Here is a 27,360-nt window from a genome sequence, read left to right as displayed (position 1 = left end):
CCATATTGTTATTTTGCTTTTTTTTTTTAGCTAATATTTAGTACGGAATTTGTACGAATTTGAATACATTTTTTTTGAAGTTATACGAGAATTGGTGTGGGGGCTATAAAAACAATTCGCCACCCCCCCCCCTCTTTCCAAAACTACTTATTTCTGTGAAACTTCTATGTAAATATTTAATACAGAATTTGTAAGACTTTTTGCGAAATTTTTCAAAAATCCTTTACAACCGAAAAAAGCATAATTCTGTTTCTCCAGCTCCCCACCAAACTACTAAAAATCAGTTTTTGCGAGAAATATTTTATTTATAGGCAAAGGTCTTAGATTGAATATCTAATGCAAGTGAAGCGACCAAATTTTTTTTCCGTTTGGGGGCCCCTTCAAATATATCCCTTTAACATAAATATTACCTATCCACCCTTGGACATATTAATGTTGTATGTATTCTGTTACTATCATTTAGGTATTTACCAACGTATTAAAAAATTAAATGATCAGAATACAATAAATCATAGATTTGCGGAACATTAATAGTCTAGTAGTCTATAACCTCTAAGGATTCCTCGCAAATAATTTAATATTGGATATGTGTAGCTAGCGTTATTATAAAAATACTAGAAATACAGATTTGGACTAAATTATGAAGTATAATTTCTATATGTCCCTTAAATAGGTAGTTTTATTTAAAATGCCTAAAAAAATTATTTATCCCCATTAATTTTATATGAATTATGGTTATTAAGGAATATCATAAATTTTAATTTGATAAATTAAATTATTTTTAAAACGTTCAAAATTTTTTATTGAATCTGGATTGCGGGCGATTTTTATCATAACAGATTAGACTAACTTTCTCAGTATTTTTCTTTAAAATGTGTACACAGTACACATTGTATAATATATCATATACAAATTCACCTATATTTAGTTAAGATTATATACTTGATTTCTAGAAAATTGTTATATTAGGTACATGGCAAACAAAAAACAATAAAGAACATTATAAGGTTAGGTTTAACTTACCATCAAACTCATTAATTCTTTTTGCAATCTAAAACAAAAACAAAATACCACATTAATAAAAACCAAATCAAAGGATATGTAACATGTATAATTATTCATTTTCATCATCATTATTGTTACCTTTGGACGACTTTATTCGATTCAATTCTGTCATTCATATCTTCACTCCGTTTCGGAGAGTTTGACGAACTACCTTCGAGTCTTGGGTTAACGTTTTGGGCCATTATTTAATAACAAATTACGAGTTTCAGAAAAATAACGCAATATATGATGCGTGAGATGGACGGTTGCGTTTGGTTTCCAAAAGAAAAACAAACAGGACTATAAACCGTATTGACTAAAAATATCACAGATAAATAAATACTACGAGGAATACGTGAATTTACTCTGGTAGACTTACGAGTTACGAACTTGAATTCAATTTATAAAATAGCGTTTGGTGCAGCCACTACGGCAGTCGGCAGTCGCAAGTAAAGTAAGCAAAGTAAACACCAAACAAATATATTTTAAGAACACGGAAAAAGAAATAGCTTTACGCATATTATTACTATTCCGAATTCCCGAAAGCAATCGATTGTGGATTTACCGTGTTCTCATTGGTCATATTGTTTAATCACCGTTGTGACAAAATGTAACGGACAAACCAAAGATACGACGAACATCTGATAGCAAAGAGATCTTATATATTATTAGTTTGATTATCCCGCCAATTTACACGACCGGGAGTGAAAATTCAAAATGTTAAATGAATACGCAATACGTTTTTAATAAATTTAAATACTACAGCCCACATTCCACAAAATAAAGAATTTAACATTTATACAATTATATATTTAAATACATAGGCGTAGGAGTCCTATCAAAAGTGCACTTGTTCGGTCTAAACAATTTTACCGGAATTTGTACTTTGTCCTTATGAATTACGGAATATTGTTTATATGTATATGTATATTATATAGTATAATATTACTATTAAAAATTTAGTATCTACCAGGGATGGGCAACTCAATGCTAATAGAGGGTCAATTTTGAAAGTGCAAAAATCTATAGTAAGCCAGACAACATAGAAAGCAAAAAAAAAAGCTTTAGTTATGTTAACTATGCTCATATAAATAATACGATATTATTTACATTTAATAGTTCAATTCTAGATTATAATTCATATCTACGTTTTGAGATAAACATTATATCGATTTTAATTATTTTATAAATATAATAAAATAAAATACAGAATATGTTTTTATAAACTGATTTGAAATGTAGCACGGGCCTGTAAAAAATGGTACGCAGGCCAGATGATGCGGCCTTTTTTAGGGTTCCGTACGGTAAAACGGAACCCTATTACTAAGGCTCCGCTGTCCGTCCATCCGTCCATCTGTCACCAGGCTGTATCTCATGAACCATGAAAGTTAGAAAGTTAAAATATTCACACATTATGTATTTCTGTTTCCGCTATAACAACAAATACTAAAAATCCTAGAATTTATAATATATGCAGTGTTGGCAACATGTTTATGAATTATAGCTGATGATGGTACTGAACCCTTCGTGCGCGAGTCCAACTCGCACTTTGCCGGTTTTTTTAAATTACTTTTGGCCTCTTAAAAAAAATAAATAATAGGTATTAAATATTTAAATAAACTGTATTTTTCCAAAGGTAAAATGTGATGTTTATGTATCCATTATCCATAAGGAAATATAATATTTTCTACAAGTTGCACTTATATTTATACACGATTGTGAGTTTTACGTATTTATGAACAAAAAGTGTACCTTTATCGTTCCTTTCCTTTTATGAAATTTTTTCATTTAAGTTATATGAACAATGTACCACAAAAATACGACGATGAATGGATATAATGGATTCGACGTATCCATCATGATGACAAGGATATTGATATTATAATCTATCTACCTTACACTGTGTCCTTTATGCATTCATAAGTTTTACATAAGCGGAAATTCGGTGAAATTACCGGTGGGGCGGGGGGCTGAGCACTATATGCTCATTATACCTATACTGAGTAGGTATAGGTACCGCTGTACTAGAGCCGCTCGCAATTATATATTTCAACAGGAAAATTTATAAAGTTCGACATACTAAACAATTTGACCATAATTAAGTACAAACAAAGTTATGTGCCTCATCTTTAACATTTTAGATATATTCTAAATTCCTGAACAGAAATTATTAAGTTATTAATTTTTAATTTAGAATTCATAGGCGCACATAGGGGGTGCTTGGGGGTGCTTAGCACTCCCAATTTATTTCAATATTTCACCAAGCATTTATAAATTATTGTGGTTTATTGGTTCAGAATTGTTTTTTCCATACCAGATGATGACAACTGTTCACGAATTCACGATTAAAACAGTATTGTGTGAATGCACGTTTCAGTGTTTCAGATTTGTCAATATGCAGCAATCATATTATTATAGAAAATTATATTATCTTACGGATTACGGTTGGGTACGAAATATTCTATTTTAATAACTTTGGTTATAACTTATAACTTGGATTTTACTAATATATTTAATCTGCGGGCTACGCTGAATTGAATAAATTCTGAATAACAAATATTATTAAAAGGATGCTACACACGCATGTGTGGTCTCCGTTTTACAAATGTAAAATATAGTAAAAATGGTTTTGCGCGGATAAAAACCACTACGGCTATAGTTATTAGTTATAGTTCAAGTTAAACAACCATTGAACCAAATGGTCCTACTACTAGCAACATTGTTTTTAATTTTTCGATATCACAAATACGAAAAAAGTTCGAATAGCTTAAAAATAAAAGTAGTACAGTAAAATGGGGTATCTTTGATAATTTTTTAGTGTTGTATGACAATTTAACTTTTTATTTTATGGATAACTTCTGTAGTATTAACGATAAAACCCTCAAAATTAAATATTAGTTACAGCTAGTTATGATCAATATTTTAACGTTTTAATTTTTAAATTTCTGAAGTTATCTTTTGAGATATCAATCTTTTTAATATGCTATCAAAGTTACACAACGGGCAACTGTGATACCTATATTTCTTAATGTGATATCAAAGTAACGCCATTTTATAAAAAAAAAATGTAATCATCATGGTACTCTGGTGAATAAAAATATAATATGGGTATCAAAGTTACCCCGCGAAATCAAAGTTACCCCATTCTAATAAAAAATGTAAAACTAATGTAATGCAGTTAGCTATAGTATTAAGATTAAGGGGGGTGTGGGGGACAAATCCTCCCACGGACCTGTGTAACATAAACTATTCCAGCACCCCCTAAATGCACACCCATGTGCGTCTATGTTAGAATTATAACCAATGGTGGATTTAACACGTTGACCACCACTGCCATGGCCGCCGGCGGTCACACGATATGCATCATCAGTACGACATGTGTATTTTTCAGTGTCATTCCAAATTTGTATGTTATAAATTGTATAAATATGTTTGAAAAAAGTTTAAAAATACATATATTACATCAAAAAATTTGTAATGATTCCTACTACGCCACGGCACTTTTTTGGGTGCATTATTGTAGCACCATGGAAAAGTTAATAATATAAAACCATATTCATTTATGACCGCCGGCGATCATGTGGCATGGTAGTAATGATCAACTGTGGACGCCGGCAGTCACAAAAACATACAATTTGAAATTTACAAATGACCGCCGGTGGCCACATGGCGGTCAACGTGTTAAGGGTCTGAATAAAGTCGGCAAATCCATAATAGAGATTAGAGGTGCCTCGTACAAAATGTATAAGTCACATACTTACCCCCATACCATATTAATACGTAATTTCATCGAAACCGGGACGACGCAGACGATTCCTGATAAAAAACCTGTGCGGGTATATATTACTTATTATTAATAGTTAATACTAATAATATACTTATATACTATACATAATTACGCCCCCCAATTTCCGCCTATGCATAAACCGTTCTTCCGAATGCGATTAAAATTGGTACAAAGATAGATTAGACCTTGTAGAAGAAGATAGGCTACATTTTGTCGTGAAAAAGGTACCTAAATAAGAGGACCAACCAGGTGAAGTTCTAGAACAGGGATTTTGAGATTATTATTTATTATTATATTTTGTTTATAATAATGGTTGCTATTGCTAATTGGTATTATTAGTTTTAATAAATTATAATTATTATTGTTAATGCGATAAGCCATGTGTATTATAGTACAGAATGTCTCGAGTTCCAACCACGGTTTCGATGAACCAATTTTCTTGCATTTTTTGATACTTTAGAGTTAAATTTATTACCTATATACTTATGCGCATGACGTACGCATCACGCGGTAGATTGCCTACTTGATAATATACTGCTCGCATAATCGCAAAAACTTAACAATAGCAACGCGCATTACTGTGTCAGCCGTACCTAGTATACGCCTATATATCTGCAAATTTTGTTTTTTTATAGCTTATTATTTTAATCTATTTCTTCCTAACCGAAAAGTATAAGATAGTTCTTATTTTACCATAAACCTCTTTTTGTTATAATGCACAAAATGAAAAAAAAAATTAACTTTGAGTTATATATTTATATTCGAATGTTTGAAATAACTTTATAACCTAGTTTTACATGGTTTATTAACAATAACATAAAAATAAATACAAAGTAAATTCTGATTTCACTAAAATGTTAAGCATATACCTAACTAAAAAAAAATTTCAAAATTTTAAATGTTTGGAATTTTAATTTATAAACCCAAAAATTTTTTGGAAAGTTTCTGAAGTTTTTAAAACATAACTTCCAATTGAAATTTGAGTGACTTTTTTTTAAAGTACCTACCATCAATTTAAGCGTGCAAAAACACATTTTGAAAAAAAAAATTGCTTTAGTTTGCCTTAAAATTGTACTATAAAATACCTATAATTTATTTAAAAGGAAACAAGGTAAAAAGTTTGAAGTAAAGTCCTACGAAAAAAGTCTGTATATATTATACCTATATAGGTATTATATAACAATATTTAATATAATTATTTATTTAAAAAAAAATTCAATAATTATAATTTTTATCTAGGTCTAGTTCTAAAATTATGACTTTTTTTCCGTTGACTTTTTAACTACAGACCTTGACTTTTTGTAGTCTACCTTTAAATGTATTGTTTTTATTCAAATTATTGAAAAAATGTTAAGGGGACGAGCCATTATTTCGAACTACCGAAAGTTCCGAATTATTGAATGTTTGAAATATTTAGTTTAATATTTTGTTGTCTGAAAATATGTGTAGGTACCTACCTAAATGTGTGTATACCCTATCGTTCTATCAGATAAAAATATTGTTATCTACACGTTATGTGTTACGGTCCAGTTCGGTACCAGCCCAATTTATAATTGTATTACTGTATTAGTTATCAATTATTATAATCAGGGTGGCGGAAATGGGGGGGAGGGGCTTAGGGGGCCTAGCCCCCCAAAATCACTCAAAGCCCCCTTGAAAAATAATTGTATACCATTCTTAAAAGTATATACCTATAAAGTATAATTTTAAAAAAAATGTGTTGGGGCTTGAGCCCTCCCTAAACATTTTTCCTATTTGCGCCACTAAACCTGGAGTACAACAGGGGACCGGCTATTTTAGGAGCCCGTTGAAATTAATTTGTAACTGTTGAAATGTTGATAGGAATATGCCTTATTTTATGATATGAATGTATATTATAATAATATATTTAGTAGAAATCGTGGGACACTATATATGTCTATATTGTATCGCTTGTAATGGGTTGTATTTTACAGGAAGTTTTGTATAGGCCCCGCAAAACATTTTACCGAGATCCAACATTTTATGGGAGGGCCTGTTAACAATGATACAAAATTTAATCATCATTATTAACATTCTAAATTTCTAACATTTTGTAATTTTGATACATGTGATAGGTATATATAATATTATATAATTTGTAAATTGTATTAGTATATAACATGGAAATATAATAGATTATATATTGTATAGTATTTTTGAGACTTTGAGAGAATTCTTGAATAAATTAATAATAACATATTGAAAACATGGATAATGAGTAGCCAGTAGGAAGTGGAAGTAACTGTTGGAGTAAATGTAACCAATCACGCTATAAGCTGAACGTACGTATACACCTACACATATTACAGAATGTGCTCCAACTAAATACTCTCAGGCAGACAGACCTCAGTTTATCAACTGAAAACGATAGGTACGATTTGCTGTTCGCGCTTTCACGCTTTCACATTTATTAGTTTATTAGGTACTTGTAGTTTGTCATAAGCCGGTTAAATTATTTTTAATAAGCTTGGCATTGATTGAGCAACTAGCCTATATTTAACAATTTAATATTTATTAAAAATAATATTGTTTAAATGTTAAATGTGTAAAAAAGTGTGTGTATTTTTTATTTGATTTAAATCTTACTATCTTAGTTTTGTTCAGTTGAGTAATGTTCAGCCATGTTTGGTAAAAATAATGAAGAAACCGTTGGATTATTAAAAGTTTCAGCCAATAAACTAGATGGGAATACAAAATATGGGTATGTGACTTACATTATAACTAATATTGTCTATAATAATAATTAAAAAATTATGGAATATGAGTATTTATGACTAACGATAAGCAATGGCACCAGCAGCCAGCAGGGGGTGGTTTATGGGGCCACCTCCCTTGGTATTTGTTAACTATTCGTAATTCAATAACATCCATAGATAATGTGGCATATCATAATATCAATTTATTGTATCATACAGTTTATAAAATATTTCTGGAATAAAAAAATATTTGTGATAAGTTTAATAAATAGTTAATAACTGTTAAAATAAGAGATACTTAAAGACTTATTATAGAACGTCTCTATTCTAAAATATAATAATATAATATTATTTATATATAACTTTAGCCATTGGATTTTAATCTTACCTGAATGCAATTTTATTCTGCCGACGTTCAGGGTGTTGTCTCAGTCTGACAAACGCGTAACATAGCACATAATTATACGTTCTGGATAATAAATTTATCCATTTAACCCTGTTATATTTAATATTAAATAGAATGAGTATTGATCTATAACTCAATTTAGAAGTTAGAATAATATTATCTAATTAATCACATAGGGTTTTTTATATTTTTATTTTAAAGCTAGTTATAAACATATTAAAATGTACCTACAAACAATTTACAATGTTAAATTAAATAATTATAGGTAGTCAATTCACTCATTATATTAAACATAAAAGTTTTAAATTGATTATTCAGAATCTTTTGTAACGTCGTCGGATGCCCTCTTGAGTACTTACCTACTAATGATTTTGTTTATAATCAGTGTTGTTATTATAATAATTTCTAATATTCTACTATACCTACCATAATATGCCGTAATATGGCGTAATATATATATTTATATGTATTTCAATTTTAAACTCTAATTATTTAATTTAAATTGTTTTTAATCATCAACATTGATATCATTGTTTTATACATTAAGTTTATTAAATCATTTTCAGTATTATTTTTAATTGTAATTTTTTTTTTATTTTAAAAATATTCAAAGGTATTAGGTAATATAAAACTGTAATATTATACTAGACCCTAGATATTAAAAACAGTTTTTATTTTACAAGATAACATTTTGTACAATCATGATTGCACTGAGTGAAATAACATTTAAATTGTAGATGCCTACATTTTATACTTTAATTTGGAAGTTTTCTATTAATTATGATGACAATTTTATTTTATTATTGATGAATAAGTTATATATTAAGATCTCGATAAGGCCAAAACCAGGCCATTGGTCCTATACTCCTACTAGTTTCTCCAATATTAAATTAAATTATATACGTATATTTCATAAGTCATAAATCATAATGTATTTATACAATTATAGGCTATAATTTATTGCTATTTTTATAATAGAATATCGTTTTGAAAATCATGTTCGTTTCAGATAAATAAGACAACTGCTGAATTGCAGCGTATCAGTAATAATTTCAATATTCATTATAGTTTAATCTTTGGAATAAAGCTGATAACCTATTAAGTATAAGGTTAAAAATATTATCTAAGATTTTTGTCTATATATTATTATAGCAAGTGACGTTATTGTGTGTACAAATATCTTATATTTTGGTACCTAGTACTTATTAGGTACCTATACATTTGCTATCAGTAAAGCAAGCATATTTTACTGATAATTTATTTTATGTAATTCACAGATATATAAACATGTTTATATATCTATGATGTAACATGTAACTATACCTATTATTACTTATCGTATAAACCTTTAAATATATTAAAATTTAATGATAAAAAGATGGATAGGATTCATACTGGGGTTAGGCTTTCGTATCTCTTTGCTCAACTCGTAGGATTATAGTTAGGAATCGTATAATATAGTATTATTAATTGTTATGCATTTGAAGATTAGTATAGATTCATTTATATATTTTATTTTTAGAACACCAGCCGTTTTGAGTAGATTACACAAGTTGCGGGATAAATTACATATAGTGACATTTATTTAGCTTTTAGCCTTTGTTACGGTTGTGACCAAGCGGACAACGGCGTCGGTTGTAACTCGCACCGTCGCCGGTTCAAATCCCGGCCATGGGCAACATCACTCTCTGGGCAGGTAACTTACTGTCTAGACGGCGATGTCCCAACCGGGCATGGCAGATTACTAGTGCCCAAATAAAAATTCTGCCAAATAGGCTCAGAACTAGGCCTTCAGGCAATCAGGCCTACTCCCGGACATAGCGCAAAAAAAAATAACGGTTGTGGCATGTTGGTAGATTTTGGTATCAATATAAAAACTACAGAGAAATAATAATTGTAGGTATTCAATATGTATGTTTTGCTATTAATTGAATTCAGTAGACAGTAGTTGATTATAATTTATAATGTTTACCAATAATAATTAATATTACTATAATATTTTGTAATTTGATTTTCAAAAATATTGAAGTAGGTATACTTAAGTAGTTAGCCAGTTAGGTATTCGAAGTAATGTATCTATATGTATGAAATACATGTGCATCCTTTATTTTTTTTCAAATACTGGGCCCCACTGAAAAACCTTGTGTGGGGGGCTAGGAGTTCTAAATTGCATTATAAGTACATAAATATGGTATCAATTGTAAATCTCCAGTAAAATAATACAATAAGTAGAAATATAAGCAGTGAAAAAAAAATTCTAAAACTATACATAATAGTATAATACATATAGTATTTAACGTTTATACAATACCTAACAGCTGGTTATTCCATTACGAATTCGTCTTAAGATGACTTTAAGCCATTATGAATTTTTTTTTAAAATAATTTAATTGGAAGATTTATAATACAATGTGGTTCCTATAATGTTACATAATTTAGTGCCGACTACCGAGTATACCAAAATGTTTTCTAGTAGTTATTTTTTTTAGACATTATTAAAAGAAACATGTTTTTTACTTAGGTGCCTTGTATCAACTACTCGTATATGTAATATAGACTGAAGTAGTTTATGATTTCCGTGTATATTTTTTTATTGGTAGCAGTTGCAAGACATAGATCATTTGTTGGATATATTAATTGTACTTTATTGACCATAGTTCTTATGTATTTTTTTAAATGTATTGTTTTAGAACTGTAGAAAATAATGTAAAGAAAAAACCAGTTGTCAGTGGTCTGGTAAGTACAAGTCAATTTTAATAAAAATTTGAATGTTCAAAAAAAATAATAAATTTAAATATCTTATTCAAAATTCGATTGTATTAGATTTTTCATTCATTGGTTTTGTATATATAATTTATATATAAAGAGTTATGTTAGGTGAGGTTACATTTTTTAATTATGTATTGATGACGTGATGTAGTAAGAATTTAAATATACTATACCACAGTTGGCCCAGTCGGGTCTCCTCAGCCACTCAGCTGGTCTCAGTGCAGCAGCAGACAGTTGTACGCTCACCGGCCACCACTCACGTAATATTATTAAAAAACTGGTTTCAGTGGAAACTGTTTATATTATAATAGGTATTACGTAACTATCACCACAACAATATTGTGAATATTACTTGACCTTCCTAACCTCTCAATTATAAATACAAGTACCAAGTTATTTTGATACACCACGACATCCTAAAATATTCCTAAATAATATAATATATAATATATATACGTATATATAGGCCCAATATTACCTAAATGGCAGTCTTGTAAAGTATTCGAATACAAGATAAAATTATTCTTTACAAGGCTGCTAAACGTCTATAGTTCTATAGGTATATTACCTATATAACCAAATTTTGAATTATTGGATATCGAGTTTAGTTATATCTTACTTTTTTAAATTACATTTATATTTTCAAAAAAATCATATCATATTATTATAGTACCTATAGAGCCATATATATATATATTATTTAGTAATAATAATATGGAGCACATTATTAAATATCAAGGCTGGGCATTAACGAGTTAAAAAGTTAAAGTTAAGTTAAAAAGTTAAGTTACTTAACGAGTTACTTTTTTTTTAAGAAGTAACTTCTATCTTAACGAATTACTTTTTTTTTAAAGTAACTTATAACTTAACTCGTCAATTCATTTTATAATCACGTTAAATTATATACTTTTATAATTAATTTGATTATTAATATTTAGTTCATAGTTGGTAATAACAAAGTAAAATTTAAAAGTTTTACCATCACTTTGGAAAACTTTTAGGTAAAAAAATAAAATATACAAATAATTTAATTATTTTGTTGGATTTCATAATATATAAGTACTTACAACAAAATACATTTTTTTAAGATATAAAGACCTACATTATAATATTATGTTATTTGTAGATCTTTAACATGAGGTGTAAATGGTGTAATTATAAGTTTTATATGAAAAAAAAAGTAAATTATTTTTAACTAAATTAAGTTACTTATTTTTTCCAACTAACTTGTAACTTTAACAAGTTAAATAAAAAAGGAAAGTAACTTTTAACTTTAAACTTAACTTACATTTTTCCAAATTAACTTAACTTAACGAGTTAAAAAAAATAATTAACTTGCCCAGCCTTGTTAAATATTAACTTATTAGTATAATTACTATAATTTTCTATATATATAGTACATTTAATTTTTAATTATTCAAATCTTGTATAATGACTGATGAATTTTATCGGTTTCTACATATCTATTTACTTTAAACTTCTAAATTAAATTATATTGTTTGTTAACTTATAGCTAACTTTAAGTTATAATTTAATCATCTCAAATTATTTTTTTTAGTTTCGATATGCTAGCAAAGGTGATGTGGTTCTTATGTCTATTGGTGTTATATTCTCAGTTATTCATGGATCGAGCTTTCCTGTCTTGGCATTAGTATTTGGTCAAATGACCAATGTATTTATCAAGCAAGCATCGGTATGTCATGTATAATAAAAAATAATTGTTGATAAAAATATAAAATAACGATGTGAAGTACTATTTTATACTATGTAAACTGTACCTATATAGATAGAAAAATAGCACTATATTTATGTTTTTCTTATGAGGATGCCTACATAGTTGTTAGTATGTTTGTATGCTTAAAATTATTTAAATTATTATACTACAAAACGATAACAAATTAAAAAAGGTGGGTAAGTGGATGTCGCTCTGCTGTACAGTAGGTTACAAGTGGATTACTGTATAATGGATAGTATTAAATTTGAATTCAATGATATAATATCACTGTATAAGAAAAACGATTCTGAGCGGAGACGGTTTGTCAGTCTAGGTATTAGACATACCAGCTATTATAAGTATACTTATCTATAGTATTAAAAAAAAATTGACCTATAATCTAGGTATTAATAATAAATTCCAAATTAATCATATCATATAATATCCATCAGGTAACGTGTTATACATCAACAACAAACCGTGGTACTATCATAGATATATAATAATATATTTTAGAAGTTTCAAGTACCCACAAATAATATTATACAATCATTACAATCACAACAAAATAACTAAAATAGTTATTCCAGGTTTTTCAATATGTAATTTCGTCCAAATTTGAACTTAAAATTACTATAAAATAAACTGTGCTTATATTGTATTTCTTAGAATTTTTGGTAACAGAATTAAATATTTACGTAGAATCTTGTTTTAAAATTTCAATCCTTAGATATAAAAGTTGAACATTTTATAAATTTTTAACTACGAAATAATTAATAATTATTTAATTTTAAATTTGATAAATTTTGTCAAAATTTGATTTTTAAATGCTTTAAAAAAAAAATTATGCCTATGTATTTTTAATATTTTTCAACTGCTATTCTAACAATATATCAGGAGCCTTGTATTAAATTTTTACACTTTTTGGCCCAATAGATAAAACTTTATTTATATTTATATAAAAAAAAACTAAAAAAATTTAAAACTTACAATGTCCGTAAACAGCTCAAAAAGAGTCAAATTATTTTCAAAATTTTATCGTATATAGAAAATGCTAATATCAACATTCAGTGAAATTTTCAAGTTTCTACGCAGTCACTCGTTTTTTAATTACAACAAAATAAGATAATCGTTACGTAAGAAATCGAGTGAATATCAAATGTTGTAAAAATATGAATTTCAAACGCTCATAAAAGTTTAATTTGAGTTTCTTATAGACATTTTTTTTTGATAAAGATAGATTATCCTATTAAGAATCTTGTATTAAATTTTCAAATCTTAGTTTTAAAAAGAAAAATTTTTACGAATTATTAACTCAAAATAATTTGCTAATTTTCGTGATTTTTACATATTTTGTCAATTTTAGATTCTGAGTGGAACGATGAATGTATTGATTTTACAATGATGTGTGTTTTTTTTTTGTGTCTGTCATCACCTTTTAGGACAGTAAAAGTGCTTGGATTTTCTTCAACAGTACCTTTTCTGATAGGAAAGTGAATCTAGTTGGTACTTTGGGGGGGTCAAAATTAAAATTCCCAGTAATTTTCAAAAGCACCAAGAAAAACCAAAGAAAAATTAAGGAAAAACGGAAATTTTTACGCAAAATCGATTTTTCACAAAATTAAATTTGGTTTTTGGTGTAACTTTAAAAAAAATGACCGTAGATACATGAAATTTTGACTGAATGTTTATATTAGCATTTTCTATACACCATAACATTTTCAAAATATTTTGACTTATTTTGAGCTCTTTACGGACATTGTCAGTTTTCATTTTTTTTTAGTTTTTTTTCTAAAAATATCAATAAAATTTTATTTTTTGATTAAAAAAGCTTGAAAATTTAATAAAAGGCTCCTAGTATATTGTTTCAAAAGCAGATGAAAAATATTAAAAATCCTTAGTGACAGTTTTTTTTTATTAGCATTTAAAGTTCAAAAATTGACAAAATAAGGACAAATCACGAAAATTAGCAAATTATTTTGAGTTAAGAATTCGTAAAAATTTTTCTTTTTAAATCTAAGATTTTAAAATGTAATACAAGATTCTTTCTTTCAAGACTTTCTCTAGTAGGGACTAGGGAATATTTTTGTCACAATGAAATATAATACATTGTCGATAAAAAAATAAATGGTAAAACCTAGTTGCTCTGTCCAGCGAGAGAACGTGCCGATTCTGGGAGTTTACCAATTACGCTTAAAATTACCTTTTCACAGGCCCGGATTGAACCGGCGAGCTACCGAGAAAATCTCGGTGGGCCGCGTAAAATTTGGGCCGTTATTATTTTTGGACAAAAGTAGTCTAGTATTTTTAGATAGTGATATAGTAAAATATAGATCCAAATACACGGTTAAAACAATAGATGCGTCAGCTGTATAATACTGATGTATAGTGTATTGGTTATTTAATCCTCAAGAATTGTCAATCGCGATAATACACGCTAGAGCAGTAAAGATAGAAATTTAAAATCTCGGTGGGCCGAAAACTCTCAATCCGGCGCTGCCTTTTCATATACCAATTGCGTTCTAAACATTTTAGAGTCGATAGACCAATTGCGCTTTATACATTTTAGGGTCAATAGACAAATTGCGCTCAAAACATTTTACAATACCTAAGGAAAAGTTATAAGTTAGTTATACATTTTTTATGCGAGTATTAATACATAATATAATATAAATAAACATTTTTTTTCTTCACATTTAACAAGTTACTTTTTGATCGTCAACTATATAAAATGTATGATAATGATAACTTGTTTTCGTCTATCACTCAAATGCATATTCCCGTGATCAAATGTCTGTAATAATAACAACGTTTCATAAAATTCCCGATACCGTTATAAAATGTATTATAACCAGTCACTCTAACCAGTAATCAATTGGTCAATAAACATGTTTTTAATTTTCAAGCATTTTAGTGTGTTTATGTTGATGTTGATGGAATTAGATCAAAAAACAATATTTCTAAATCTGAAGATAGCCGCCAGGCGTCAAATTTGAATACAAGCGCAATTGGTATATTTACCGTAAAATATAAGAGGCGCAATTGGTACACTGACCTTAAAATATAAGCTGCGCAATTGGTATATTGACCCTAAAATACAAATTTTGTTTTGGCGCAATTGGTCCATGCCCCCCGATTCTAAGTATCACCACGCGAGACCTTGCCATCGAGACCAGTTCCGCCATAACACGGTGTTGCGTGGGGGTACGCAGACGAACCGATTTTCGTCCGGCCGGGGCGGGTAGGTGATTAGTAAATTCCGCCGATTTATGGGTTGCTACTTGGTAGTCGATTTTAGGGTTGGAGTTAAAACGTGTAAATCCATCGATAATTTTTTTTAACAGCAAAAAAAATTTAAATTTCACCGGTACTATTTTTTTTACCTGAAAAAAAAACAAAAATTCCACCGATGGTAAGATTCACAGATTATAATTATAGTACCTATGTATTTTATTTTTTTATTATATTTTTCGAATTAGTGTAAATAAGACATACCTAATTGTCCTAATTATATATTATATAATATAATAAATCTGTAGGTATATAGATAATGATAAAATACATACCTATTTGCTATTACCTATACATAATGTTAATTTATAGGTATTTTAGATAAAAAAAAAACCGGTGGAATTTTCATTTTTTTCCCGATACCTAATAAATAAATACCAGTTGAATTAACATCCGCTACAGCGTGTTCTCTTGCTGGACAGACTTAATAAATTTCGAATTTAATTTTCATAAATATCAAGTAGGTAATAACATTTTAACTCATATTACATTCATCTCGATTTTGATATTCTATCCATACAATTTACAATGTTTATTGTCTATAAACTATTTTATATTTTTGACTTGTTCAAATATTATAAGTTATAATAACAAAGCTAATAATTTGATCAACACATAGGTACTATCAGGGCCGGATTATGGTCATAATTTAAGGGGGGCTATTACTTTTATTGAGGCCTTTTCACCTAAAACAATTTCCTTTTTTCTTCTGATTTATTAATTTGTAATAAATATAAATTAAAATAAGTATAGCATTGTTTTTAAATAACATTTTATTCTTATATCATATTATAATTTTTTGGCATATGCAATAAAATTTAATATAAATTCTATTTATATGATATTAAATAGTATTAATATTTAAAATAAATATTTAAATTTAATTATGTTAAATTTACTTTATCAGTGTTTGTAATTTCGCCGACGGTTTTTTTCATTTTTGGCTCAAACGCAGGATTTTCAATTGGTTGAAAGAAATTTGACAATTTAGGAATTTTGGCTTCGTACTCATTTCTAATTTTCAGGGCTCTTCGTTTTGAAGCACCAGATTCATGTTTTCGGAAAGACATGATTATTCAATCACACTTGATAGATAAATTCAATAAATTTATAACGTTTTAAAAGGAGCTTTAAATATTATATGATAATAAAGTAATAAACAATCGGAAATCTCAAGCTAGCGTCTGCGGTCTAAGCCACGGACTAAGATAGAATCTATCTTAGTCCGTGGTCTAAGCTAACATCATGACAAAAATTTATTTTGTCATGTAATGCACTAGGTTTAAAAATAAATTTAACCGATTATATTTATGTTTATCGCGTTGACGGATCGGCCGGAAACCCGTTCGATAACGACGATAACGAGTTGCAAGAAGCGACGACCACTATACCTATAAATTATAATTGGGTCTTGTGTGTCGGTAATGAAGTATCAAAGTCCATGTCCATTTTAATATGACATAAATTTAAAATGTATAAGTTATAATAATGTTTTGAAAAAAAATGAGTTGACACACTGTGGCCCCTTTCAACTTGCGGCCCGGGGCTATAGCCCCCCCTAGCCCCCCCCCCTTGATCCAGCCCTGGGTACTATCATGATTTATAGTATATAGAAGTGTAATGATTGGAATAGTGTTTTTTTTTAAAAAGTATTAAAAAAAATGTAGGTTAGGTTTGAAGGGCGCTGATTAATATTTTATATATAATAAATAACCGAAGTTTTTCTTTAAAAATTAAAAATTGTATTAGTCCGTGAAGTATGTTGTATGTATATACCTAATATAGCTTCTAGCAGGCACGTAGGTAGGTACACAACAAAAAATTCTGGGGGGGATTGAAAGCACAACCCTCCATGTATATGGTATAAAGCGTGCTTGCAGGCTTCTAGCATAATATCTTATATAAGTGCTTACTGTATAGCCCGGTAGTCGTACCTTAATATAGCCAATAGGCATATAGCGGTTGCCTGCATTATCTGTATTTTCCTACAGGTTACTTCTACTAATAACTCAATGGTCAATATACCGTTGACAGTGGTTGGAAACGCCTTAGATCTCATACATACTAATCCATTTAATTCAACATCTAATTATACAAATATTCTTCGCTCAAGTGATGTATCAACTAATTCACCCTTAAATGATGAAAGTTCTACATTTGGTGCATTCTTTATGTCTGAAATGGAGAGAATGAGTACTGTTAGAACTATTACAGAAATCGATTTGAGGTAAGTTGTATAAAGGTATAATAACTTATTTTTCAATTTCATTATTATTATTTCAACATACTTTTTAAACTTAGAAAAACAACAGATATTCCAAATATATTCATTGATGAGACGTTTAGTCCTGAAAAATTTTATAACGATATGACCAAGTTTTCGTTGTATTACTTGTACATTGGATGCACAGTATTAATTGCTGCGTTCATACAAGTAAGATATTTTTTGAACAATTATAGATATAGCCATATAGGTAGTGTATATGTCGTATTATTTAGACATTTGGTTATATAAATGCTAAAAGTAATTATACTTTTTTAATCAATATCAACCCAATATTAAATAATGAACTATTATAATAATTTATTTTTTAGACTTTTTGTTGGGAGATTGCTTGTGAAAGACAAATTTACCAATTACGTAAGGTATTTTATCGTCAAATCCTTAGACAAGAAATTAGTTGGTACGACTTAAGTGATGGTGGAGACTTGACAACAAAATTATCAGAGTGTGAAATTACATCTAATACCTAGCTAATATATTAATAATTTAATTTTATAATAATGTATTTTTTTTCCTTATAGTGATTTGGAAAGAGTTCGTGAAGGTATTGGCAGTAAATTCAGTATGGTTACTCAGTACGTAAGCACTCTTTTCACTGGTATAGTAATTGGCCTTTGTGTTGATTGGAGATTAACATCAATTATACTTTGTGTCACGCCATTTTTAGTTGCAGTTTCTGGAGCTCTAGCTATAGTAAAGTGTTTGATTTTAACTTTGAAGTAGTGGTATGGAAATTTATTTTATTTTTTTTTAGGTTTCAGCAAGTACAGCCGCTAGAGAGCAGATGAAATATGATTTAGCTGGAAGTATAGCTAAAGAGGTCTTATTAAATATTCGGACAGTAGCAGCATTTGGAGGGGAACTTAAAGAATCTAAAAAGTATGTCAAATATAAAATTAAAGAAATATTCTTATAAGAATTTAAATACAAACCAATGTTATAGATATGAGTTGGCTATAGAAGAAGGTCGAAAATTAGTCATGAAAAAATACTATTTATTCTCAATATTATTGGGTTCTGTATTTGTGATAATGTATTCAGCGTATGGAATAGCATTCTGGTATGGATCTAATTTAATTGTTGATGGAATTTCATCACCTGGGAACATTTTCACGGTACCTAGTTCAAAAATGAATTAATAATTGCTTAACTTAAATTGTAATACCTCCTATAATAATAATGTACACCAGGTATTCTTTAGTGTAATGGCTGGGGCGTTTTCTGTGGGAAATGCTTTACCATTTATAAATTCAGTATGCATAGCGATTAGTGCAGCATCAAATGTATTTGATATAATTGATAGTAAACCAAACATTGATCCTTATTCATCACAAGGAAAGAAAATTAATAAAATTCAAGGAAAAATTGAATTCAAAAATGTTCACTTTGCATATCCAATAAGATATTCTATACCAGTAAGCTATACTGTCATAGATATTAATAAAAAAAAAATATTTATTGTTAATTGTTGAATTAAAGGTTTTGAATAACTTATCATTAACAATCGAACCAGGGCAAACGGTAGCATTGGTAGGTTCTAGTGGAGGTGGTAAAAGCACAGTTGGAAGTTTGTTACTGCGTTTCTATGATCCCACAGAAGGCCAAGTAAGTAAAATTATATTCCTTCAAGTATATAATACTAAAGTAATACCTAATGATAAATTATTTTCTTTAGGTATTGTTGGACGATTTTGATTTAAAATATTTAAATTTACATTGGCTTCGTCAAAACATTGGAGTTGTATCCCAAGAACCAGTATTATTTAATGTTTCTATTGCTGAAAACATCAGATATGGTCAAACAGATTGTACTCGGCAAGATATTATAGCTGCTGCAATGACAGCAAATGCCCATAGTTTCATCATAAAATTACCCAAGGTTAAAAATGTGTACATATTAATCTAATAATCTTACTTTCTGAACAATCTGGACATATTATAAACAAAACTTGTGCAGGGTTATGATACATTAGTTGGAGACAAAGGTTCTCAACTTTCTGGTGATCAGAAACAAAGAATTGCTATTGCAAGAGCTTTGGTCAAAGATCCAAAAATATTATTATTGGACGAAGCTACTTCAGCACTAGATTCACAGAGTGAAGGCATAGTACAAGAAGCCTTAGATAAAATTCAACATAATAGAAGCACTATTATTATTGCTAATAGACTGTCCACAATAAGAAATGTTGATGTTATTTTTGTTTTACAAGTATGTATTAGATTGAATTACATATATTTATACCATTTTATGATACAGATATAATTACCTATAAACTTTATTTTGTAGAATGGAAGTATAGTAGAATCTGGAACACACGACTTCTTGATGTCAAAGAATGGTCTGTATTCAAACTTATTTAACACCCAAGTGAAACGGGAAAATAATGAAATTAATGGAGACTCTTTAAAATCTGATGAAGATATTATAGATGGTAAAAATATCAATACAGAATATGCTACACCATCAACAAGTCAATCTAAAAGTAAACAAATTAGTTTAAAAGTAAGTACCTATTACTGAGTATAAATAGCAAGAAAGTATGTGTTTAATTTTTCAGTCTTAATATATTTTTATTATTTTCTTAAATTAGAATCCGGAACTTGAATCTTACGGTGAAGTTGATGATGTGGCCGATGAAAATATTGAGTATATACATAATTAATAATGATACATTTATAGTAACTTAAATTTTTATAATAATAATTTATTTTAGGGACCAAGCTATAATTGATAGTAATAATACTGAAATCACAACAAAAAAGGATTCAGTTTTAGAAAAATGTATTGAACCTGAGCAAGTATTTACAGATAGTTTTATCACTGAAGATAAGGATGGCCGTAAAGTAAATGTTACTAGAAAAATATCTTCACGTAAAGTAAAACGAATCATTTATTTAGAACAAGTATGTTACTTTTTTCAAAATGTAAAATAAAATATTAAATTCTACCAGTTTTATATGAGTAGGGAAGTACAGATGACGAGTTAGAATCAAATGATTATCGACCAAGTAGTTTAAGAGGAAGTACTTCAATAAGACCAATGAATCAACCTGATGATTATTCTCAGTAAGTATCTACTACATAGTCATAAGGTTTAAGATTTTAATAATTAATTGTTGTCTTCTAAATATATTAGATGGGAAACTTCAGACATAGAATTAAATCGAAATACAGAATTTGCCATGATTTCTAAAAATGGTTTTCAATATAACAAACAAAATACCATGGTAACACCAATCAAATAAAGTATATTTTAATATTTATGTTACAAAACGTACAATGTTGAGCAAATTATTTAATTTTTTTAACTGTTAAGTTAAGTTGAAAATTTAAAGATAATTTTACTTTGAACCTATAAGTTTTACAAGGTAAATAGAAAGAAATTAAATCAAAACTCTATTGAATTTTTTTTTTTTTTTTAACTGATCAATATTTTCAATCGATGCCAGATATTATAATCTAGCTAGAAATTCGCTAAACTAAACCTGTGTTAAAAATAATGAACCGGGATGTTTGGACCATATAATTTACATGGTTCATCATCCAGGTGTGGGATGACTTTAAACCAGTCTAGTTTGGTGATAATGAATTGAGTCCATGCTACTTTTATGTGTTTGAATTGAGTCCAGGGTATTATCTTCATATCTTTGAATTGAGTCCGTAAAGATGATATATAATAAATATTAAATAAAACATATGTATTAATGTTTAATATGTTGGATATTTTTATTTAAATATTTAGGGCATAATATAGATATAATATACTTATATACTTATAATTTATAAATACCATTAAAACTTTGTGTTAAATTTTAAGATACTAATAATAATCGTGGTTCAACATTAGTATCCTCGGATTTTTTCAATGTATAAATAAACAGGGCTTAAGCTCCCCCACCAAATTGAACCAATTTGCGCTTATGAGTTAGCATAATTTCTTTATACTTATTATTATTATTATATGATTAAAAAAAAAACTATTTAATAATCAACATTATCGTATTACACAAAAAGTGTACCTTTACAATCTTACATAATTATTATTATTAATATTTTTTAACTAATTATTATTATGATTAAAAAAATACTATCACACACATTTTTTAGGAGACTACTCAGCCAACTTCCACATGGTGTCTTCTTTTCTAATTTGCTAATTTGCTTAAGAGACTCAACTCGAACAACCTAAAAATATTGGTCGGACTCAACTCCAATAACCCAAAAGTATTTGCGGACTCAATTCAATGTTATCCGTCTAATTTAGCGAATTTCTAGACTTCTGTCTTCTAGTATGAATACAAAAACAAAAATATATATTAAAAATAATATATAATAAAAGTCACGATAAGAGTAATAATTGACAGAACAAATAATAGAAAAGGACGATTAATGACAGAATCTCTAATAACAAAAGTTATCGATTTATATTTTTATTTTTAAGAAATCACAGCACTAATGTCTATTTAAACTTTGAACTGGGTTTTCGGGTAATGCTGTTGTTAAGAGATATGATAATAATGTGTTTGGAAGAGATTGTAATTTTCTATGTAAATTTATATAAAGTTGTATTTATATATACATTTTTTTCAACACATTAATGTCCAGCTTTGCCTATGTATATATAATAAGCTTTGTATTTGAAAATGATTATAATGAATGAAATGCATATTATACATATGTTTTATAAATTAATTTTCAGCCTGAAATTGAAAATGTTTGCATGAAGGATATACTTAAATTCAACCGTCCAGAATGGCCATGGTTGATGATGGGTTTTATAGGTTGTGCTTTAACTGGTACCATAATGCCAGTATTTGCTATTTTTTATGGTCAAGTCTTTGCTGTTAGTATAAAAATATTCTGTAGTCTAATTATATTATTATGTATTAGTTTATTTCTATTTATTTTAGACATTTACACTTAAAGGCGATGCACTATTACAAGAAGCAGCTTTTTGGTCAAAAATGTTTATCATATTGGCTCTACTATCTGGATTAGCGTGGTGGATGCAGGTAAAAAAAAGTTAAAATCACAATATCACAATATTATTTTTAATAAATTATTTTTTAAAGACCTTCGGATTTACCCATGCTTGTGAAAAGCTCATTATGCGTTTGAGAGTATATGCGTTCGAAAATGTGTTACGTCAACCTATATTTTGGTTTGATTTTAAAAGTTCATCACCCAGTAATATCATCAGTAGATTAGCTAAAGAAACTCCACTTGTGAAATCTGCAAGTACAGTTACAAACTAAAAAATTTAAAATTGTCTAAGTTTTTTGATAATTATAGGCTGGTAGTTTAAGAGTTGCTCAAGTAATATCAGCATTTGTAACACTGTCAGCTGCACTAATTATCGCTTTTACATTTGGCTGGAAATTTGCTGTAGTACTAGTCATTGGTGTACCAATAATTGCTGGTGCTGCTTATAAACAATTAATGATCGTACAAAAAGGCCAAAAAAAAGATGTTGAATGTATGGATGAAGCTGCCAGGGTGAGAAAATTAGCAATTACAAGTTGTATACTAAACAACAAAGATCAATATTTTACTTAATGACTATACTATTATGCAAAATATTAGGTATATAATATTATATACTTTAAAGTATAATCAATATTTTTCTGATTTATTTAACTTTCATGATCTCATTTTTATAAATCTGAATTACAGCTTATGAATTAATTTTAGATTAAATCTGAAACTATTTCAAGTATAAAAACAGTTCAAGGCTTAGCACAAGAGCTAATGTTTGTATCAAAGTATGAAAATAGTTTAAATGATCCTTTTAAAACTGCTAAAAAACAGGCATTTTCGTTTGCAATTATGTATGCCGTTTCTCAGGCAGTTATTTATGGAATGTATTCAGTTTCATTTAGATATGGAGCATTTCTTGTAGAAATTGGAGATATGTCAGCCACAGATATTTATAGGTAATACTATACAGATAATATACCAAATATATATTATTGCATTCTCTATTTAAATGAATTTCTTAGGGTGTTCTTTGCATTGGCATTTTGTGCTGCCTCTGTTGGTCAAACATCAGCTTATCTGCAAGATTATTCTAGAGCTAAGATTGCAGCATCTCTCATTTTTAAACTAATTAGGAGAAAATCGGAGATAGACCCTCTATCAAATACAGGATCTAAACCAGTAAAACCATATCATATTATGATTTTAGATCAATATTACATTTAATACATATTTTAATGCACAATACAGACAATTAAAGGAAAAGTCCACTTTAAAAATGTCAAATTCGAGTATCCTTCTAGACCAAATGTACGTGTATTGCGAGGCCTTAACTTGATAGTTGAACCTGGCAAGACATTAGCAATAGTTGGTGAATCTGGATGTGGCAAAAGCACCATACTATACTTACTTGAACGGTTCTATGATCCATCAATAGGAGCGATTGTACGTGTTTAATTTGTATATAATAATTGATTTATACTAAATTACTATCAATATTAAAATTGTATATGTACTATATATATTGAAGCATACATTTTGTTTAGGAAGTTGATAATCACGATATACGAGCAATGAATTTATGCCATTTAAGACAGAATATTGGAATTGTTACTCAAGAGCCAATATTGTTTAACAGTTCCATTAAAGATAACATAGCATATGGTATATCCAACAGAGAGGTCCCCATGGATGAAATAATTGATGCAGCTAAAAAAGCAAATATTCATAATTATATTACAACTCTAGCTCAAGTAAACCATGAAAAATATTTTGAAGCAACACAATTTTTTAATATTAAATTGAATTCTTATTTTTAGAGATATGATACATTGGTTGGAGATCAAGGAAGTCAGCTATCTGAAGGACAAAAACAGCGAGTAGCCATTGCACGAGCATTAATAAGAAATCCTAAAATACTTTTGTTGGATGAGGCTACAAGAGCATTGGATATGGAAAATGAAGTAGTAAGTTGATTATATGAAAAAGCTATAAGCACATTGATTTCTATCCCAATTTAATGTTTCAAGCTTGTGCAAGGAGCATTGGAGGCAGCTTGTAAAGGTCGTACTTGCATTATTATTGCTTATCGTCTTTCTACAATTCAACTAGCTGATTCTATTGCTGTAGTTCACAATGGTAAAATTGTTGAGCAAGGTAATCATGAAGAACTGAAAGCTAAAAAGAAGTATTATTACGAGTTAATTACACGCCAGGAAGAATCATCTAATCAACTTCAGCTCTAAAAACATACATTTCAATTAATTAATAATATGATCTAAGAAATGTATATATTATTTTAACTGGTAAGCTTTTAAAGTTGTTATTATTGAATATTGGGTTTTATAAATTATAAATTGTATTTTTTTTTTTATATTTCGATTATGGGTCTATAAACAGTGCAGATACCACCTACTTAATAATTTATGTCTCTTCAAGGAATCTTAAACAACATATTTTCAAAAAAAATTATGGCTTGTCAGTTAAAAAGTATTATACAATTGAAATGTAGTGGTTAAGTGCTCAAGTAAATTAACATTTTATCTACTATTAATTAACTTATGTTAAATAATTTATGTTAGTTATACTAATAGTTGGTTGTGATTGCAAAATTATACATAAAAACAGTTTTGCACAAACCAACACCCTTTAATAAATATTTATAATTATATTTTTTGAATAAAATAAACTACCCATAAGGCCTTGAAGTTGTTAATTATTCCAATAATTATTATTATGTAATATAATTAAAAGTGAATTTTAAAACAATACTCTATAAATCTATATATTACAATATGTTGTTTTAATAAATTGCTGTATTTTAAGGTAGAATTATTAAGTGTGTTGTCTACATCTTCATAAAATTTTTTTTATAATTTTAATACAAATTTGGTCTTTTATTACAAATGCCAAGTTAATTGTTAATCCAGTTAACCACTAATAACTACTAACTAGTGACTAAATAAAGCAACACCTGATGCATAACCAAATATTGTAAATAATTAAAATAATATTTTAGTTTGATTTTAATAAAAATGTATTGATACAAATTCTAATATGTTACTTTTATTTGGACATACCTAACTATAATCAATAAAGGCAATACACACTGCAGTGGTGGACTTTCGTAATTAAATAACATACACAACACCTACAAAATATTTACTTAAACTTAGCGGATATACATAATTTCAAATTCAATTTGCTAAATTAAAGTATATATTTTGTACACGTAATAGATCAAGCTATTTATTATTTTTTTATAAAATAATTTCAATTAAAAAATGTTGTATATTGCAATACATATTATATTGTTAAATATTAAGACGTATTATATTTATAAGAATATTATACAAAATATATCATTGTAAGTTTGGAGCCATATAATAAAAATAACGCGAGACACTACCATAATCTTTTAATTGTAATTCATAATATTACAATATTTTTTCATTCTAATTATGAAGAAATCTATCTAAGTCTTTCTCTTTTAAATATAATATTATAGTAAGAAAAGTATAATAGGTATTAAGTATATACAATGTGTTCCAGGGTTCTTACTGGTCAACATCATATGAAAGTATACCCAAAATTATGAAAAAATACCCTTTAAAGAGGGTCTAACTTTTTTATTTTTTAAGTTATGAGCAGTTAACTTTTTTTTTATCAAAACCAAACCCATCACACATTTTCTATGTATCTTCAAAAATATTCAACATTTTGACGTAATTTTTTTTTATCTTAAAGTGTTCTATCAACCAACATACGCAATTAAACAAAAAATGTGCAAAATATTGTTATTAATTTTAAAAAGTAATTATTTTTATCAAAAATTAATATTTTTAAAAGAAAATCGCGTATAACTCCAAAAAATGTAGTATTTAATATGGGTTTTTTGCTTATTGTATTATTCTACTGAATAATACCGAAAATAAATTAAAAGTTTGGTTTTCATGTCTTCCATAATTGCAATATTATACGCTGCTAAACAGTACACGTCTTTTATGAATTATGATTGTAATTATTGCCAATGGATAATTTTATTAAACATCGAGCTTAAATGAGGTATAAACTCATTAGAGGTGACATCAATTATTTTATAAGTTAGTTTATTTTTTATAGACAAAATAGAATATGATTATCATAAAAAAAAAATACAGGGTAATTACAGAGTAGTTAAAAAATAGAAATAAATTAAAATAAAATAAATTTTATGTTTAATTAATTTATCAGATTTTCAAAATGTTCCCCAACTGACTGCAGACAAGCTTGAGCTCTAAATGAAATACTTTGTGTACCTAGTTCTTTGTATTTCTGAGTGAGAGATGTTAATACGCTCTAACAATTGTTCACGGCTTTTCGATGACAACAGC

The 27,360-nt window shown here is 28.0% G+C and overlaps 2 protein-coding genes across 7 annotated transcripts in view; one reads left to right on the top strand and one right to left on the bottom strand.

Moving 5' to 3' along the window:
• The window catches only part of LOC100161367 (probable ubiquitin-conjugating enzyme E2 C), a 4,333-nt gene extending 2,754 nt beyond the window's left edge, over positions 1 to 1,579 (bottom strand). Inside the window, exons 1-3 of one of the 3 annotated variants that reach the window (XM_008188787.2) lie at positions 1,424 to 1,579; positions 1,144 to 1,360; positions 1,024 to 1,051 (exon numbers count right to left, since the gene is read on the bottom strand). In XM_008188787.2, the coding sequence (XP_008187009.1) occupies positions 1,024 to 1,051; positions 1,144 to 1,247 (132 nt within the window). In that variant the 5' untranslated portion in view covers positions 1,248 to 1,360; positions 1,424 to 1,579. 3 annotated transcript variants of the gene reach the window in all.
• Positions 1,580 to 7,180: 5,601 nt separating this feature from the next.
• LOC100164127 (multidrug resistance protein 1) lies at positions 7,181 to 26,038 on the top strand. Of its 4 annotated transcripts, none has more exons than XR_001680138.2 (29): positions 7,181 to 7,553; positions 10,645 to 10,690; positions 12,282 to 12,416; positions 17,720 to 17,955; positions 18,030 to 18,162; positions 18,324 to 18,457; positions 18,534 to 18,705; positions 18,767 to 18,891; positions 18,956 to 19,127; positions 19,203 to 19,427; positions 19,492 to 19,617; positions 19,688 to 19,891; positions 19,970 to 20,221; positions 20,300 to 20,515; positions 20,604 to 20,659; positions 20,727 to 20,916; positions 20,979 to 21,079; positions 21,150 to 21,240; positions 22,713 to 22,856; positions 22,924 to 23,025; positions 23,086 to 23,247; positions 23,306 to 23,509; positions 23,705 to 23,946; positions 24,013 to 24,169; positions 24,239 to 24,433; positions 24,535 to 24,741; positions 24,808 to 24,954; positions 25,018 to 25,293; positions 25,393 to 26,038. XR_001680138.2 is itself a non-coding variant. In XM_001943460.5 (28 exons), the coding sequence occupies exons 1-28, from the start codon at positions 7,474 to 7,476 to the stop codon at positions 25,231 to 25,233; spliced, it is 4,470 nt and encodes a 1,489-aa protein (XP_001943495.2). In that variant the 5' UTR covers positions 7,182 to 7,473; the 3' UTR covers positions 25,234 to 26,038. The 4 variants fall into 4 exon arrangements, 2 of the variants coding, with proteins under 2 accessions (XP_001943495.2, XP_016663132.1); XR_001680137.2 differs by having other exon boundaries at positions 7,182 to 7,553; positions 25,388 to 26,038; XM_001943460.5 differs by having other exon boundaries at positions 7,182 to 7,553; positions 25,018 to 26,038.
• The last annotated feature ends 1,322 nt before the right edge of the window (positions 26,039 to 27,360 follow it).

This window comes from Acyrthosiphon pisum, chromosome A1 (genome assembly GCF_005508785.2).
Source record: "Acyrthosiphon pisum isolate AL4f chromosome A1, pea_aphid_22Mar2018_4r6ur, whole genome shotgun sequence".
Taxonomy (NCBI): domain Eukaryota; kingdom Metazoa; phylum Arthropoda; class Insecta; order Hemiptera; family Aphididae; genus Acyrthosiphon; species Acyrthosiphon pisum.
The sequence above is the reverse complement of the archived record's forward strand: the minus strand, read 5'-3'. Positions and strand labels throughout refer to the sequence as shown.